The sequence below is a fragment of the Polyodon spathula genome, chromosome 18 (genome assembly GCF_017654505.1).
Source record: "Polyodon spathula isolate WHYD16114869_AA chromosome 18, ASM1765450v1, whole genome shotgun sequence".
NCBI classification, from domain to species: domain Eukaryota; kingdom Metazoa; phylum Chordata; class Actinopteri; order Acipenseriformes; family Polyodontidae; genus Polyodon; species Polyodon spathula.
The window spans coordinates 33,932,152-33,952,375 of record NC_054551.1 but is presented as its reverse complement, the minus strand read 5'-3'; the positions used below and the strand labels follow the sequence as shown (position 1 = coordinate 33,952,375).

General features: G+C 37.8%; 1 protein-coding gene across 10 annotated transcripts in view; it reads left to right on the top strand.

Annotated features, from left to right (window-relative positions):
* The window catches only part of LOC121330974 (disabled homolog 1-like), an 80,406-nt gene that overhangs the window by 46,849 nt on the left and 13,333 nt on the right, over positions 1–20,224 (top strand). For 3 of the 10 annotated variants that reach the window (XM_041278013.1, XM_041278010.1, XM_041278011.1), the window contains exons 4-11: positions 1,614–1,712; positions 8,491–8,622; positions 10,796–10,915; positions 11,836–11,874; positions 12,875–12,940; positions 14,743–14,802; positions 19,298–19,360; positions 19,939–20,035. In XM_041278013.1, coding sequence (XP_041133947.1) covers positions 1,614–1,712; positions 8,491–8,622; positions 10,796–10,915; positions 11,836–11,874; positions 12,875–12,940; positions 14,743–14,802; positions 19,298–19,360; positions 19,939–20,035 — 676 coding nt within the window. The remainder of the gene's footprint in view (positions 1–1,613; positions 1,713–8,490; positions 8,623–10,795; positions 10,916–11,835; positions 11,875–12,874; positions 12,941–14,742; positions 14,803–19,297; positions 19,361–19,938; positions 20,036–20,224) is intronic. The other 7 variants (XM_041278012.1, XM_041278015.1, XM_041278014.1 and 4 more) reach the window with 7 other exon arrangements.

The window sequence follows — 20,224 nt, the reverse complement described above, 5'->3', positions numbered from 1 at the left end:
TTGTCACTGCGTCCTAGATGACCTCATTTAATTTAAATGAAAAACAGAAATGCTACTAAGCCACTGGAGGGTATTGTATTCTTCACTGTAACAAATGTTGCCATTTCAGTGAATAATTGTAATGTGCAAGTGGCATAAGCAATAAAGGATAAGAAAGCCTAGGAACACAAATAGAATTAATCCCGCTACTACTGTAGGAGAACATTTTAATAGTATGTGTAATATATTGGTATTAAATTAGTGTGTGATTATTATCCTCTGTGATAATTATTGCCTGTACACGTGCATAATTCAAAGTTCAGCATTTAAGGAAAAGTGATAAAACAAAATGCTTACAGTGCCTTTTACATTTTAAGGCTATTAATAAAATAAAACATAAAATAAACATTGCTTTACCTTATAAGTGCAGCACATCCAGCCACCAACCACTCCCCAACCAACATCAAGAAAAATGTCTTAATCAATAATTCGATACGCTGTCTAAGGGTCAGGGGTGAGCATTGATCTGCCTTTGAAGTCAGCAATCACGGTCTTGAAGGAAATTATAAGATGTCGATTGATATAAATAGTTTACTTTTCTGCTGTCCTCGGGGGTTATCCTGATTCTCTCAAATTGGGGAAGAATTTAAAGGGCTTAAGCTGATCGTACAGTCTTTCAATGATTTGTTTTTGAGAGACAGAGAGACAGGTAGAGAGATATGTGTGTTATACATAATAAGATTGAACCTCCATGTTCAAGAAAGAAAGAAAGAAAGAAAGAAAGAAAGAAAGAAAGAAAGAAAGAAAGAAAGAAAGAAAGAAAGACATCCAGATCAATAGAAATTTAAATAGCATTTTAGAAAAATGTGCATGCCCATTGACTAAACTGGGAACTCAAAATCAAAGGAATTTCATTAGAGTAATTAAAAGACATCATGACGTGGTGGTGGCTACAAATGATGTGTCAAATATACAACAACAACAGACTTCTTTTAAGACGTTGTGCCAAATCCATATGCAATATGTAGAACCTGTGCAGAGCTCACAAAAACATCTGCTTGTAAATATCTTACATTTTTCTGTATATGTCAAAGCATAGTAATACTTTCATAACAGCAAATGTATTACCATGCTAGCAATTTGTTTTAAATGTGCATCTATACTCTATACATAATTGTATCCCCGTGCACCTGTGGGAAACAAAATGATCAAACCAGCTGACATTTCATTTTCAATGACTGTAACAACTGTATCCTTCCATAATATGCGTTTATCTGAAACAGTCATAGCACTAGCTGCTATGCATTTGTATTTCCAATGCTGCTATCTGGACCTTTGATGAGTTTATTGCTTTTGCAGTAGATATGTTATTACATTTTTAGTTAAGGATGAATTGCATATGCAGGAAGAATTTTTGGAATAATTTCCTTTCAGGGAGACTTATAAGTGGTTATAGACCGTCTGTAAACATTTATAAGAACATGTTATAATAATTTGCTATACAAATGTTATAAAAGTTCAGATACACATATCATTACATGACTTGTCTGATATTCATAGATCGCAGTTGTCTGGGTGTTGTTACTTTTGCAGTTTTACACTGATTTTTTGTTTTGTCTTGTCTGTTTCCAAAGGGACTTGCTGCAGCAGCCCGTTCAAAGGGAGAACACAAGCAGAAAATCTTTTTAACGGTCTCCTTCGGGGGGATCAAAATCTTTGATGAAAAGACGGGGGTGAGTGAAGGAATTGCATGACTTGGCAAAATTGAAAAAAAAAATATCGGCACACACTGCCTCGGGGACCTCAGGCCAGCTCTAGGAATCTCTAAGGAGCAACAGACTGCACAATAAAGGGAAATGTGTGAGCTGCACACAGATAGAATATCGAGCTGTGATTAGTATTCTCTATTGCTCAGCTGGGGTAAATTGAATTGAGGGCTTGGTGAAGCTTAAACCTTTTAGATTTTGGGAAAGCCATTATCAATTACTTAATGGAGCTAGCAAAGAAATAAAACAAAGTCATTCCAAAAGCTTCTCCTCCTCGTCCTCTCTTAAAACCAGGGAAACGTAGATAGGTCATTCAATGGTGCTATTTAAAAAGGTGGGAGGATAAAAAATGTGTATATTTTTCACCCTAAAACTTCAGTAATCTAACTTCAATTTCAAATGTGCCTTGATATATCAAGATGCATGCTTTATCAATTTACTGACAGGGTGTTTTTTTTTTTTTAACTCCTTTTAGCCTTTTGTGATCCCCAAGTATTCTTCAACAGGAGGCATATATCAAAAGACATATTAGACACAAGCAAACAGTCTGGGCCACTGCCTTCATCAGTGTTTGTCTACTTCTCTTTCTTATTGATGTGTTTTACAGTAGAGTTTTTGAAGTCGCAGAAATAAGCAGTCGTATAGGAGAGCTTGAGGGTCAAGGAGACAGATGTTTCTACCAGAATGATGATCCTGTTCCACCTCTCTTTCTCAGCTTCATTTCATACATAATCCATTCCGCAAATTAACATCTCTTGACAGTTCTAAGTAAGGGAGGATTTAAATGCAATAAGCAGCAAAAACACTGACACTTAGAATTGATTGAATGTATTTAGAAATGCTCTCTGTTTCTCTCTCAAATAGAATTCACAGCAGTATTGCTTAGTGGAATGGCAATGCAAACAATGTGCTTCCTGATGCTTCCACCCTGGCAGTATGTTTGAGTTTGTTTTGCTTGTTTGTTTGTTTATTTGATTGTGTTTCTTAATTTAATTTTGCTCGATAACCATGTTGGCAATGGTACAGTATCTACACTACCTCATAACCTCTTCATCCCAAGTTTTTCTTATTGTTCCAGGGAATAGGACAATAAGACAGGGAGTCTTGATTTGGACAAGCTGTTCATGTATACTGTAATGTTTGTAAAGGAAGTCTATGTGAAGGAGAAACAACACTAAGGACCGTTCTGAAAAGAACAACAGTAATCAAAGGAATTTATACCCAACTTGCACATCAATATAGTCACTCAACGAGGTTCAGGAATTACATTTCATCTGTAGAAAATGAAGCAAATATATTTTATTCCACAGCAGGCAGGCTGCTACACTTCACTGCACACATGCAAACATGTTTTGATAATAATAATAATAATAATAATAATAATAATAATAATAATAATAATAATAATAATAATAATAATAATAATGATCCCTGAAAGAGAGCTGAAGACAGGACAGGTGGAACCACACTATCTAAACCTTTGCCTCGTTCAGATCCTGGTATCTTTTCAATATGCCTGCATGCTATTTGTTGCAATGTGTATTGTGCTATGCTCAATGTGTACAAGTGCACCTTTGAGAAATATATTCTCTGATATCGCTATTCATTTTCTAAGCTTGGCCAGTGTGTGCCCATTGAAATACAATGGATCAAATCTAGTTCTTTGGCATTTCATTACAAAAAAAAGAAATTTTCAGTTGGTACACTTATGCATATCTTCCACATCCTTGCATTAATTGTACATCGTTTAAGTGCCTTTTTTTGTTGGTATGGAGAGCCAAGACAAGAGTGCAATAGGAGTCTGTCTAACTGGAATTATGATCTAGGCTGTTTAAGCACTGATATGCACACTTTTATTAGCAAAGTAAATCAATTGAACAAAAATACAAAACAAAATCAAAATGGAGAAAGGGGTGGACAGGGATTATAAGCACACATATGCTTCTCTGTGCTGAACTGAGCTGAGGGTCTGTCTCCCAGCTCCTTCTATATATAGGTGGACAGGGATTATAAACACACACAGCATCGCTCACACACAGCATTGTTCACACACACAGCATTATTCACACAGACAGCATTGTTCACACACACACAGCATTATTCACACAGACAGCATTGTTCACACACACAGCATTATTCACACAGACAGCATTGTTCACACACACAGCATTGTTCACACACACAGCATTATTCACACAGACAGCATTGTTCACACACACAGCATTGTTCACACACACACATACACAGCATTGTTCACACACAACATCATTCACAAACAGAGCATCGTTCACACAGACAGCATCGTTCACACACACAGCATTATTCACACAGACAGCATTGTTCACACACACAGCATTGTTCACACACACATACACAGCATTGTTCACACACAACATCATTCACAAACAGAGCATCGTTCACACAGACAGCATCGTTCACACACATAGCTTGATATTTCCGCAGACTGACCTCTAGCCCCTTAGATGTTTTGTGCTTTTGAGGAGTTTGTTTTCTTGAAGAGAAGTGACCTTATTAATTCATTACAAAGGAACCATGCCGCAAAATGCACTGATGTTCTGTTACTCGACTAATCCAATTCTCGCCTGATCTTTTTGGAGGACTGCCAGAGAAGCCTTTCTATATGAATCCCTCCAGTAATAATGAAATCAACACTACCATATACAGTAGGATAGCGTGTTATTCCAGTCATACCAAGTAATACTGAATGGATGGGGAACAGTCTGTTACCAACCAATATAAATGCCTTCATTCATCACGCCTTCTTCGTCCTCTTTCAAACATTTCTTTTTTACTTTAACTCACATGCAGTGCCTAAAGTCAGCTATAAAGTACTGATTTGGAGACTTTTTATATTTTCGTTTCAGAGTGTGTTTTATTAGCCTATTTGTTTATTTATGTTTCAGCTACTTGCTTTAAATACTGACGCACTGCTTTATGAATTTGAAAGAGCTCCAAAAGCTGGGCACTCAACACCTTAGTATTCTTAATCAGCTCTGAGTACCAAAGAGGCAATAAAACACGTTTTTATCATCTATAAAAGATACCTGGCTCCCACTACAGAAGAAATCCTTGCTAAATCCTTGCTTGTTTAACTGTTAAATGAATGTACTTTAAATTAATGTAATTTGTCTTATTTGTTCAACTTCAGCAGTGTTTTATCTTAAGCTCAGTAATTAATATCTTGCGTTTAGCATAATCGGTTATTAAATATACTGTTCAGCATATTTGTATTATTTTAATATTATTTATATAATATTTTATATATATATATAAAATCTTGTTGATAGCCAAGTCAGGCTTTTTTTTTTCTAGGTGTTTTTAAATTGCTATTTTTTCTTTTTACTGTTTGTAGCTGATCAGATTTTATTAGGTCTATATAAATGATCTGCTGGTTCCTAAAAATAAAATAACAAATCCATTTCATTGTTAATTACAGTGTTATTTTTTTTTATTTTTTATTATTTCTTTGGCCTTAATTCTGACTTCCATTTAAGGTCCTGTTCTTGGTCTTTGAATGTGGGATTGATTTAGATTCAGGGACAGCTTCAATTTAAATAATAAAGTAATCGAAAAATTTTGGCCAAATGTTTCTGCATTAAATATAGTCTGCTCTCAACTGCCAAAACCTGCTCTTGCCCTAAATGTTGCCGTTCTTTTTATATGGCTGGAGGAGGAGAAGGGAGATAACAGTACGCTGATCTCAGTGTCTAGGGGAGGTAACAGTGTGCTGAGGTCAGTGTCTGCTGAGAGGAACACTTTGCAATGCAATAAATCATTCCAAACCCTTCTAATGACATGCTGCCGCTGCTGCTGCTGAAATATTAAGGTTAACAGGCAAACTTCACTGGAACTCCATATTTGACTGGGAAAGAGACGTTTTTCATGCTAGCTGAGAGACATAACCAGACATAATGTACAGTGCCATTTGCAGGCAACCTAAAAATAAGGGCAGTGCTAGTTTCACCTTATGGATTTTGTATGGCTCTCAATTAATATACACATTTTCCAAAGAAAGCACTGTGCTTATACCCCTAGGCACTCAAAAATAGCACATCATCTTTAACTAAAGATTTTCACTGCACTGAAAAAATAAAAAAAACAATCATCTCATTTGCAGACGAGATTGCACAATAAGTACACAGGAACACCTAGAACCCAGACTCTTCTGTAGTACATGCTTGTCGAAGGCAGAAGCCATTGCAAACTGTTATGCTGTTTGATTTATCACAATGCTTTATAGCAGGGCTTTGGGGGGAATTGCCATTTGCAGTATCAACTGTGGAAAATGCATCAGTGTTTTATAGAAAGAAAAGAGAGAGACTGATTAACCAATGAAAACCTCAATGGGCATGCCACTTAAAATATCTTATGCTGAAAAGTCCACTTTGCAAGACAGCTCTTTGAAATGCAAAGAGGGAATGCATTATAATTGTACAGAGGAAAAAAAAGTGTACCAAAGCTATAACAGTTGCACATTAAACAGTACATGTGAGTATGTCCAGTGTATTTCTATTTGTAAAAATATTTCAAACGCCCAGGAGGGTAATATATGAATGATTTAGAACCATTGAACAGAACCGTACGCTATCCAGCCATGTAGTATCAGTTCTGATCAACATGTTATATAACGGTTTTGTTGAAGACAAGTTTTCGGAACACCTGTTCCTGTACAGGGAAGTTAGGTGGCTCAGTGCGTTGAAACGCAAGTCTGTCTCTCCACAGGGTGCTTGAATGGGGTTCTCCTTTTGAAGGAGAAGAATCAGTAATAAGATTTTAAGGACTCTTCTCCTAGCAGCTGATGAGTTAACAATACTAACATGAGCAGAAGAACTGTGCTTACCTCTTGCCTTTGAACCCTATGGTTTGTGGTTCTTGTTCAGCCCTTGCCTTTCCATTCAATTCAATGGGCTTAGAGAACAATTTAATTACTGGATGCAACGAACATTCTAGCAATCTTCTAAATGTACAGAATAATAAAATAAACAGTTTTTTTGTTTTTTTAGTTTTTTTTTATGTTTGCACAATCTGGACATATGTGGCAGTACTTCACAAAGGTATTGTTGGCTTGCTAAAGTGAAACGAAGCAGAGGTGTTTATCACATTACAGGTTTATAGATTCACCTTCCCTTGAGGGTGCCTGGACCAGACTACTATAACCTGTGCAATATATAATTGCAATTCCAGTGTTGTGCTTTATATATCTCAACTCATTTAAAATAGACAGTTTTCACAATGCCTGATTTGGCCACTCTGGAAAAGCCTGTAATTAAAAAAACAGAAATCCATAATGGGGTCTGAAACGATTTTGGCACTGCATGTGTATAGACATGATTGATATTCTCTGAAGCCTCTTGCTCTTAATCTGTGCTTGCTTACACAATGATTAAAAAGAGGTTGCGTGCCATAGCGTTGTGAGCACAGCCAATGCCATGTGGTTCTAAGAGCAGCAATGTTGCTACTCAGAAACAAGCCTTTCTGTAAAAAAAGTGAAACTTCAACCGCCGACCCCCCCCCCCCCCCCACACACACACACACACACACACACACACACAGACATACACACACACTTCTGAGCTATCTGCCAGAAGAAGCAGGGTAGCTATAGTAAGAGACTTATAGTGTGGCTTTAGACATTATTCATACTAATAGCAGACATTTTCAGTTGTCCCAGTAGAGCAGATCGCAGCACTGTTTTGGGCTGTAAACTTGTGAAAACAAACCTTGCCAATCAGTTCCATTGTGGCAGATTAGCTATTCCATGCAGATAGTGGTGCCTTGAGTTTTGTTATCCCAGCACTATGTCTCACTGCTTAATTCAAACATCACAGCATTTTTACTTTATGTAATGTGGCAACATTGCAATTGTCACAAGTATGGTTAACTATTTGAGTTTAGGACTGGGAGTTTAAATGCATATCTATGGCTTTCACAAGACAAGAAATCCGAAACACCCGCCACAACACTGTCAATAAAGTGTTAACCTACTGTGGTCAGGTAGAATGGTGCTGATTTGACTTGGCAGAGAATCTGCATGATTATTCTGTTGGGATGCCATTCCTCTTTGTCACCTCTAATTCCTATAGGCGAGTTGGGGGCAGAAATCTATTTCAAAGTCTGTTCTCCAGAATGGTGCATGTTTAATCATCACACAATAATTTCCTTCTCATGCATAATTGCCTACCCCCTTAATAAACTAAATCAGTGGCCCACTCTTTAAATGGAAACATTTTAGTTTAAGAGTATGCTATAACCCTTTAGAAGCACACGTTATAACAAGATTATCAAGGATTTTACATATTGTATGCATTATTATAGTTCCATTAAAATGTTATTTTTTAAGCTGTTAATAACACATGTATAGATGTTTAACATAAAGATCTTAAACTAAGGTTTGACTTTTTTTCTCTTGGGGCATTTACTTTGCTGCATTAAGGTGTTTCCTTCCAGTCTGATTAGTGCATGCTAGAGGTGAACAATACAAACTGCACATTAAAGTTACAATGTGAGTATGCTGCCATCTCTATATTTCAACAGTGGTTCAGATCTGTTAATTAACAATGCGTTCATTGAACAGTGTTTATAATATTACACCTATGAGCATAGATATAACTTGACATGGATGGGTGTACATGCTGCTGTAACATGTCATACATTCCTAATCAGTTTTCCCCCTGTGGACAGGCAGAGGTTATAAATACTTACCCATTCCCCTTACTTCCTTCAGGTCCTTCAGCATCACCATTCAGTCCATGAAATATCGTACATAGCCAAGGACATCACGGATCATAGAGCCTTTGGCTATGTCTGCGGAAAGGAAGGGAATCATCGGTTTGTGGCAATAAAGACTGCACAGTCTGTAAGTATGCATCTCATTAGGGATGAAATGTCTCACAAATGAATTGTGGTTCAGGACTGAGTAGCATGCTTTTATATACACGAAACTAAATCAAATACAAAACAACGTGCTGTTCCTTTTAGCAGCGTTCAGAGTTTTTGGAACAGTCACCCATGCTGAGAGACATTCCCAGTAACTGGGACAGAGAGCAAAAGCATCTACTTTGCTTGAGTTCTGAGATGAACTCACAAGGAAACTAGCCAGTCCCCTATATACAGATAGCCAGGCTAAATTTGCAAAAAAAAAAAAATGTAACCAATTTAGTCTTGCCACATTATCTTGTGGCTTTTCAGTTACCCTCCAATCAGGTGAGACATAAACAATCCAGCCACATTCGCTCTTGGCTGGCTAGCCTGCCTGCTGGAGGGGAACTAAACTGAATATTCATATTAATACAAATATTCCAAGTTGGTAGTGCTTTTCCACACCAGCAGATTACTGAGAGTTCATGATAAAAGTTCCCAGAAAATGTATTACAATTTAGAGGTACTGCTCTATAAAATATGCTTCTTGTAATTAAGGTAATTAAAATAATGGGTATGAAAAATGATGAATTATGTATAGATTGATGACTAGTTTTTGACATAATGTATCATTGTGTATGCTTTATGGAGCATTTTTCTTCTGGATGAAAGTCATGTATCCGTATCTCTGTAGAGCTCTTGGAGTGACTGCATCCTCTATGCATAGCTGCCTCTGCTTGCATGAACAGAAAGCTGTTCAATTCCTTCTGGACAAACACTATCAGAGGCTATTTATTATTTATTATATATGGGTACTTGACAGGCCTTTGACCCAGGCGTCTCATTTTTCATACTACTCTGTAGGGAGTCAAACCCTTCCAGGGTACGTGGGTCAGTGTGGCTGATCGTCTTTGACGAGTGCTGAGAGATTTCTGCCATGTGCAAAACAGATGCAGTCTCGATTTTACATCACCACGTATGTGGCGGTAAAGTTTGCTGTTAGAAGTTTGAACTAGTACTGAGACTCATAGCAAAATACTGTTGCACTACTGTATCATTACTGTAGTTAGGAACAAATAGCACTGAGTGCAATCAGGCTCACACCTCCATTGATAAGCGATTGTGGGGATACGCATTGCACTACTTATTAGCAAATGTTCTGCATCTAAGTGTGAAAACATGGGCGTTTCTTTATAGAAAGCATCCCTTAGTGTTTTCTATGTTCATTTTTTTTTGCTAGTGCCGATCTGCTGAAGTTTGCGGTGGACTAAATGTGTTTTCAAAGTTGCATGAATAAACTGTGGTTTTGACATCCGCCTGTGTGTAATTACACTACCTGACATCTCATCTCTCTACTATTTGTTGGTTCACCACTCGTTGGAAACAGATACATTTGGGACTAATTCACACAAAAACCAGCAACTCAGAGCTGTCCTCTAAACAGAAGGTATACTTTATAAGTGCCGTACACTGCAATGCACTCGGGACATCTTGTATGTTGTAACCATCTGGAATTGATGCCCTCTGCGCTGCTGCTTGTGCTCACCCCAGTGTCAGTACCTTAATAGCAGGTTTCTCCATAACATAAGACGCCAGCTTTCAGAAAAGGCCAAAGGGCATGAGGGACAGAAGAAAATTGATTTATTATGATAAAATGGTTGGAATTCTCTTTTTGATCATGTTCCCCCAGCAATACCTGTATAATTTTCTGTTGTCTTTAAAGGCATGTAATCCTCATAATTGCTTGTAATACTTGCTGTGCCAGTAAACACAAGATGGAGGAAATCTTTTTGCTCTTGTTGACATCTCCTGATCAGTCTTTGAATATAGTTATGTCTAATCTTCCATTGGGCAGTAAAATAGGGTTACTGAACCTCTTTTTGTTTTCTTTTTTTCCCCTTCGATTCAGAGTTAGCTGTAATGTTTTAGGTGTCCAGCAAGTGGAGTCAGGGTACTGTAATTGGCAGAATCCATTTGGTGGCTTGATTCGCTTTGAACCAGGTTTCCAGTGTGCCACCATATACAGTACAGTAGGTTAGGGGAGAGTGGTTAGCAAATTAACATGCATACAGTATTGTGCTAATCCCAGCTTTTTGTTTGTGATTATACATCTGAAAGTAAAACAAGAAGTTGTGCTCCAGCTAGCAGTCCAAACATCTCTTATCTTCCAGGCCGAGCCGGTAATACTTGATCTGAGAGATCTCTTCCAACTCATCTATGAGCTCAAGCAGAGGGAAGAGATGGAGAAGAAAGCACAGAAGGATAAACAGTGTGAGCAAGCAGTGTACCAGGTAACCCACACAAACACATCATCACACCTAGACAAGCTGTATACCAGGTAACCCATGAAAACACATCTTCACACCTAGACAACCTGTATACCAGGTAACCCACACAAACACATCATCACACCTAGACAAGCCTCTAGTGTGGACCTCATATTCTGAATATGGATTGATGAATGGGATACATATTGAGAGAATACAAAATTATAATGGAATATCAGTAAGCGCTAAAAACAGAGAAAGTTGATAAACTCAGGTCACACCTTCCGCAGATTTGTCTTTCTGAACTTTTTACTGATGACCCTCTCAGGGATCAGCTGCACAATCATCTGATATTCACTAAAGACATTATTAATATGAAAATCTGCATAGAAATATTATGCATTTAGACAGTAAAAATGAACAAAACATATGTATAAATGCACAGTCCCTGCACTTCATCTATTAAGCACAAACACAAATAGATAAACAAACAGAGGTAGCTTGCAACTCCTTTTGTATACATTGAAGTATGGTTAGACCCCAAAAGTAGACATATGAATCTTTAAATGATATTTAAAGACTAATACTGATAGGCTGCATAAATAATCCTGTCCTGTAAGATATCAGTGACTGTCTGCTTCTTCAGCTTCTGAGGATTTGCTCAGCCACGCTGTTAGTTTTCAGTCTCAATGTGTCTGCCAGCTGTTAGATCTTGCTGGGTGATCTGTGTCAGGCACCTCGAACATTCAAATGAGACAATCTGTCAGACAGCAGCCTCTTCAGTGACGGGAATGAAATGAGCACTCCTTCTAAGAATAACATTTTAATATTCAAGCCCCTGTCTGATCTGCTGCGAGTCTTCTTTAAGTTTTCTGACCTTCTCTCTTTGTCTTTCTGTTGATTCAATCTCTGCCTCTTCCACTTCTTAACTCACTTTCGCAAAGACCATTTTGGAGGACGATGTGGAGGATCCTGTGTACCAGGTAACTTGTGAAGCGTTGTGTTGTGTTGTGATGTGTTGTGTTGTGTTGTGTTGTATCAAGTTGCTTTGCTTTAAGAAAAAAAAAAAAAAGAAAAACGTTCCCATGTTAGTAATAGGCATTTACACTCATTAAAATAACCTCTCATCTTTATTTTCTTTGAAAATTAATATAATTTATTCATCCTTCCTTTATTGTTTATAGAGTGGCCATTATAGTAATGTATTACATTTCACATCTGAGTTTTGATATTATTTAAGTAACACCACTACCATGTTATATTTCCTTATATTATTATGGCTAAGGTTAGGCATAGAGGCATAGTCCACTGTTCGTTCATCCACATGCATTACATTACTGAATACAGTGGCCAGTATCATCCACTCTATATGCTCAGCTTTAACTAGTTGGTCCTTGAAATAGATAGAATTAACATTGGTACTGTATATATGTATTTATTAACAGTACAGTAGACTGGGCCCAGGTCAGAGACCCATTGCAAGGGCAACCATTTTTCATTCATGTGGCTGCTTAAAAATCAGCCATAAGTTAACGTACGTGCCTCCTAATATGAAATGTCAAGGAACTAGAAAAATAAAAAAATCTTCTGCTTGCATTTGATTATTTCTTGCTCTAATTAATCACCAGTGAAGCATACGTGACAGTCCAGGACAATATATTCTTTGCATAGAACATTTTACAAGCTGAGTGATCAAGCTTGAATCACTCAAACTGCAATGAGAGTTTGTGTTATTTCCATTCCTGCTGTCAGATATAGTACCACATACTTATTATATAATTATGTTCTGAAGATTCATAAAGTACCAAGCAATAAGCAATTGTGCTTTCCAATAAACTGGTTGTCCCTGTGCTGCTTCTTCCTTTGATGTGAATGTGCGCTCAGTGCTGGCCTGTGCTTGTTTCGATCTTGTTTATCAATCACTTTGTGGTTTCCTACTGTTTTTCTCTTTGCCCTCTTCCTTCTGTGCTGCCGATGTAATAGTACATTGTGTTTGAGGCTGGACATGAACCAATCCGTGAACCAGAATCAGAGGAGAGCATTTATCAGGTACTAACATAACCATTTTAAACGCACTGATGTCACAGTGTCTTATAGACAGGAGGAGGAGAGTGACAAGTCTTTATTGAAAAACATTGGCTTGGTGGGGAACTGATCGACAAGTTGCAAGAGTGTTGCAGGGGGCTGGGCTTCGGTTTCACAGTGGCCTGACATTGTTTATTCCTCTTCAGCACTATCTGATCTAGTTCTTTAATACCTCTTTAAAAACCCAGAGAACTGTTTACCAGTTTAGCCTTTCTGTTACCTGCTGTAGTTCAGGCATTTTGCTTGACTGGGGAAGCACCAAACTGCCCTCTGCTTGGGTTATGGATTGTCCTTCTTACCCAATTTGGTTTATAGCACTGCCGTTCTTGTATGTGCTCCATTTTAAATGGCACAACGTACAGTGCGTTTGCATGATAACTTCAAACTACGTGCCTTATACTTTCCCGTATAGCAGGTAGGCGCCTGGTAAGCTTATCTACCTAACAGTGCTTCTACTGTATAGACATATTTATGACACTGCTATGCTTATAGAAAAAACACTGGGTCTACAGTGCCATATACAACGCTACAGCCCTACCCTGCCATCATACTTTAGCTACCAGTTAAAAAATGTACCACATCTAACCTAAGGCACACTTCTATGATTCAAATGGTAATCATCTCATAGAACTACATACAGAACCAAACATAGATTTGTATAGTTACTCTCCCTCTCCCAAAGGGATTGTGTGCTACACGCCTGTACTAAATAATGTAGTGAAGAGTCTAGTAACTACTGTGCTACAGTACATTTATATTGAGTTTTTTTGTTATTTTAGCTGCGTTTTATATGAATATGCATCGATGTAAGAGATGTCATTTGAAAGTCACATCGTTCTGCTATAAACCGTGAATTTTGAGAACAATCTTGGTTGCGTTATGATTAGAGCTCCATTCACAGTAGTAAGAGTTACTGTGCTTCCGAACATGAGACCAAAATAATGTAATGAATATTCCAATTGTGTAATGTTTCCAAGCAACAGGCACAGTCCTGATTGATCAAAGGTAATCCTAAACCAAGGTTTCATGGTGTGGATAGTCAGGTTGATTGAGACGAGTTTAAATCCAATTGAGTCCTATCAAGCATGAACACAAAGGGACCCAAATGAATCCATTTAAATTGTATTTGATGATTTCAATTAGGATAGGTATGATTGCAGCCTGTGTTTCCTATTTATTTATTTATTTATTTGCATTTTTATAGCATTTCTTATAAGAAGTATCTCAAAGCACTGTACAGTAATCAAACAACAATACATTTGTAAAACATATTACACATCTACCACAATCGTAACATTTAAATAACATTCAAACAGCAACATATATATATATATATATATATATATATATATATATATATATACACACACACACACACACACACACACACACACACACACACACACACACAACATAATACACACATACACAAAGTTATATGACTTTTATATGAATGTATACGTGTATCATAATCATAATAATAATAATAATAATAATAATAATAATAATAATAATAATAATAATAATAACAAGAAAGCCATTTTATTAAAGTATGTTTTCAGTCTTGACTTAAAAACTGTAACGGTCCCAGCTTCCGTGACAGACACAGGCAGAGCAGGGCAGGGTGTCCTCGGCTCACCGCGCACTTGAAAATAAACCATCTTGAAAAAAGGCATCTGCTGTGATATAGTTGAGGCTGCTTAGATGCTGCTCTGGAAGATAACATGTTGTTTACTTATTTTTGAATTGACTGATTACAAATCCAGGTCCCCAAAAGTCAGCAGAAGGAAGGGGTCTATGATGTTCCAAAGCGGCAAACAGTGAGTGTAGGTGTCATTATTCTGTTCATTGGTACCTTGAGGCAAACCTCTCAAGTGCTCCGAGCCATGTGGAACATCCCACATAGGGACTGCAGTTTCACATTATGTTCTGTATGGGATTTGACTGCTTCCCACTAACTTCAGCTTCTGGGCTCCCAGTGAGTCTTGGCTTGGCTTAATATTCAGCTGTGAATATTCACAACGGGAAGCACCATTCAGTGAGGTGTGTCTCTAGCACAAGGGGGTACAGTAGCCAATCGGCTGCTGCATTTCAAATTTCAAAAACCACCAGCAGCTCAAAAACTGCAAAGGAATGTGGCATTCCAGTATGGACAGAAAGAAATGAAAGAACTTGTATAATACACATGGTTCTTCTGAGGTTTGCGCCAGGTTGCCTGTGCTTGTCATGACTGCATGCTGTGTGGTCGTAGTGTGGGGGTGAAGGTATGTTTCCAAACACTGTCCATTTTAAGGAGATAGTAAGCCTTCTTACTCGTGTAAAATACAAATTAAAGTTTTTGTTTGTTTGTTTTGTATTCCGAACTCCTTTGCTTTCAGATTAAAAATAACAACCTTTAATTCCTGGTGATATTTCTCGTAGTTGTCAAAGCTTTCGTTTTAAGCAATCATCAAAGTGGTGGCGAAGGATCTCGCTTGCCTTTTCACGGCTCTTGTTCAGTTTCTATACTAGTGTGAGAAAGAAGTTGCACTGTTTCCCTGCCCCTTTGTTCAGCAGCAATGCATTGCTCTATTGACTTTTCAAACTCTGCGAAATCTCAACAGGAATTCATAAAATGGGGGTTCATGAGTTTATCAAAGCGACAATTGATAATCTGTGTTAATATCGCTAAGATGATTCCTGCATTACTTTGCTATTCCAAATGGCTATAGGGTGGCAATGCATTCCTCTTAATGAATCGTCATTTAACCTTGAACTTACTATCTCTTTAAATGGGCTTCATGCAGTCAAGCTTTGGTTGCAGCTGCACTTAGTGTTCCTATTGCTGATTTGTAGATGGAGACTGAATGTGTTACATCAGACTGACTGCTAGGAGCTTTCTTTCTCACATCCCCATTCAAATGTTCTTTCCTTACCCATGTGCTTTCTGTTTGTTTAAAATATTGCATTTTTCAGGCAAGCCATTACCTACTGGTGTCAGACACATTTAAAAAAGCATTATGCATGCAAGTAACTCCGAAGCTGTTTATGCAAATAGAATACCTTGAATCGTAAGTAGATTTTGTTGGTATAAGAACTTATTATCTTGTCATGTTATTATAAACAATGAAGAGGCAGGCTTACTTTCTACCATTCAGATTATCTTATATTATCCCTTTCAGAGTATCCTGACACTGTTAATTGCTATATCATCTGTGGATTTTATTACTAAGTGTTGGGGGTCTGTGTTACTTCCTTCATAAGTCTTTTTACATTGCACAGATATTCATGTAGCCATGTTTTAAATATTCGAAATGATTTCTTCTCTATCTGTCAGTACAGGTACCTGACAGTCTGTCTAACTCTCTTTAGTTGTACATGCATCAGTAAACCCTACCGTTCTTGAGTGTGATAGTTAAGTGACAGTGCATCAAGGGGGGCCTGTTTAAACTCAGACACACTCAGCAATAGTAAAGGATTGATGTATTCCATACAGCCACTGCACACAATTAATTAAATATGGTGTTTAATGAAGTAATAGTATTTACAAAATCTTAACATACACTTTAAAGGTTATTTTTGTGGGGTTTTAGGATTTTATTGTGAGGTCTTTCAGAGAGCCACCAAAATGATTTCGCATATATTGTATATATCACAAAAAATCCTTTTAAAAACACAGGACTAGGATTGAAATAATTTGCATGATCAGAGATTAGGCATCCAATGTTAATTATGTGGGTGACATTAATATGATGTTAACAAACCGCGTGCACATGCATAATTGCACACTTCTCCAGGGTCTGCATATTCATGGACAGACTCATGGAAATAGATACAGTTCACCGCAGCACCAAGGACAGCATGTTCCTTTGCGTGTTATGATTAGGGGTCTAGAGAGGACTAGCACACCCTCTTTGTATGGAGACAGTGGCGGCACCAGTAATGCCCTTAATCTTTATTTACTCGGATTTGCCACACTATAATCTAACCGACAAACTTTTGTTTTTCCCACTTTACTCTGATCTCTATGGAAGATAAGACTTGAAAATAAAGAAAATTGATTTTGCACTGTGTTTACGTCAGCACAGAGAGAAAGGTGCATCTGCTGTAAAAGTAAAAAGTAAAGTAAAATTAAAACAACAACAAACACTGCTGTGTAGTATCAGGAGACTGCAAATCTTTTGGACTGCTTTGTATAATCCTCAAAGCTTTTCATTATGGATTACTACCCAGAGATGCTGACAATCATTTACTGCCCTTCGTATGGGGTGAAACTTGGACCTCTTTCCATTGATTATACAAATGCATGTTTTCTAACATGTGAGGTGTACACAGGCTCGTTAGAAGATTAATAAATGATTGTCTGGTCTTTTCTGTGCTTCCAGCCTACGAGGTCAGTTGTTCCCATTGTGTCATGCAGAAACAAAAAAGCACTATTATACAGAGGTGCAACCAAAGAAAAGCCAAGTAGATCAGCGTTTTGAATAGCTAGTTAGTAGTTTGAAGATGCCCACCAGAAATAACCTCTTACTGCTCTAGCTAGTAACAGCTAGCATGCTTGTCAGGCTGACTTAATAAGTGGCAAGCAGATTTCTAAGGAAGGAAGCTTGTGCTTCTACAGCTAAATACAATTGGGGACAAACTGGACAGCCAGCAAGGTCTGTTTCATGATAAAGAAAGGTGACCACAAGGCTTTTCCATCCTTAGATGTCATAGTAACACCATAGCTAACATTTTCTAGTATTCTACATGGCCCTCCTTGTAATGGTAACAGCATTGTCATCACCTTTTTTATCAGAATGAATCGTTAGCTCTTTGCAGCAACATCATTTATTTGCATCACCTTTCAGTCATTCTCATGCCATGCTTACTGCTAACACCAGGGAATAATGTTTGGTATCATTTTAGGGTTTCACAGGTGACTGAGAGTGACAGATCTTTTGAGTGTTTCATGTATTTGTTTATTAGTGTGTTGGTTTGTTTGGAATCCGCACTGAAGAGCATGTATCGCTATGTACAATAAAAAGTTTAATGATTTCTTGTTCCCATCATCCATTCCACAAAATCACAGACTCATACAGTGGCAATCCCGACCCCCTGTTAGACCTAAGAGATGAATCAATCAGAAAAGACAGCACTGTTTTACAACCCAATGTTTTGTTCCCTGTAATATGACACTATTCAATTACAAGTCCAGACATTTGATTGAATGCTTCCAAAGTGTCTAACTTTTATGTGACATTTGACTCTCCTCTAGAATTTGGAATTGAGTGTCGCTGTAGAACAGGGATGCAAAGCAGAGGGGTTCCGTTTTATTACAGGGATCAATGGTCACAGTTCCCATTCACCTTCACCACCATCCATTGAACATCACTTTGCTGTTACAAAATGGGGAGACCCTGCTGGAGATTGAGGGAAACCTTGGCAAGGTCATGCAGGTATGGTTTAGTCAGAGGAAGACATTTATACTGAGGGTACACCCTGATTGTATTGATGTCCAATAAGCCTCAGGCTAATGACATTTCATGCAAGCTACATAATGAAATGTCCTCTCAGTTTACTGTCCGTTCCTCTCATTACTCAGCTGTTAGCTGTTAGTCTGAAGGGAACGGAATACCACTCTCAGTGAATTGCATTGTTAGCTTTTCCAGGCTTAGTCAGGCTGACACACTGTAGATGTCAAATATGCTCACGGCTACAGCAAAGGTTTTAGATATATTTATTTTAAAAACACACTGTACCGTCTTTAACAGTATCTTCTAAACAGAACAGATTTTTCTTTGTCTGTTTTAAAGCAGCAGAAAATTAGTCTGAACTTTAAATCCCCAAAATATGTTGTAAAAAAGAAAAAAGACAAAAGTATGAGATGGTAGAGAAATAAATGCATTTCTGAGTAAGTTGAAAGTTAGTATATACATAATATGCAGCTATGGCTTTGGCTAGTCTGTTGAGTTTGGGTAGGTATACCACAATCCATACACCTCACAAACTGTGCCATGTGCATATCATTCTCCATCACATGCTGCATGTGTGTTTAATTCATCACATCACAAACTGTTTCATGTGCATATCATTCTCCATCACATGCTGCATGTGTGTTTAATTCATCACATCACAAACTGTGCCATGTGCATATCATTCTCCATCACATGCTGCATGTGTGTTTAATTCATCACATCACCAACAGATCTGAGGGATTCCAAGGTAGGTACTGTATTCAAGTATATATATGATGAGGATTTGTGAAAGTCTTGGTTTCGCAAGTTTTGGGGGAGGTGGGTCAGTTTGTGAAGTACAGTAAATGAAATGGCAATGTCATGTAAAATGCATGTCTCTTCACAGAATATCAGCCAGTTACAGCTGTTTGGTGACATGTCGACTCCTCCTGACATCACCTCACCTTCAGTAAGTAGCAGAATGGCTCTAACTTTATATACAGTGGTGTGCACATGTATTAGAGCACCTAAGGATTTGACATTGATATCCTTTATCTACTGACAGGCATGAAAACCGCAGGGTGTGAAAATTTCAATTTTGGGTCAGTGACCAGTGATAGAGAAATAATAGGTACTCGTGTGTGAAAATGTTAGACCACTTTGTGCTTTAATTAGGCATCTTAAACAGCTTCTAAAAAGTCTCATGCATTTTACCATTTTGTGGATGTGTGTTCCTTTTCTCTTACAATTTTAAATTAATTCATGTGTGGCCTAGTAAAGCCATCAATTCAATTTGACAATCACTAATATGCCTATTTTGGCCAATTTCCAAGATTTTCAGTTCCAGTGGTTTGATTTTATATATATAGAAATTCTGTTAAGGCTTTCCCTTTAAGATCGTTACCATGAAACATTTCTCCACTGCTGGCACTGTGTGCTAGTAAACACAATCCCAGTGGAAATGCGTTCACTGTAAACAGGGATAGAAAGAGCAGTATGCTTTTGGCAATTCATTTGTGTCTATGTTTCTCCTGCTTCTTCAAACAGACCCCAGCATCCCCTGCAAACACGCTTGACCCAGGTGTATTGCACCAGCACCCCTCAGAAATGTTCGGACCATTCAACCCTGCTGCTCTACCCTCAGGTAAAGTGGAGCTCTCCTCTTGAGATTGGAGCTGACTCCATCCTGATGCATTCTGCAGTTGATTTGTTTCTCTCAAGACTTCTGATATACATTTGGAATAATGAACAGCGCACACCACTCTGTAAAATGTACCCCACATAAGTGTCTATATTCATAATGTATAATAAGCCTGCCATTGAGATACAATAT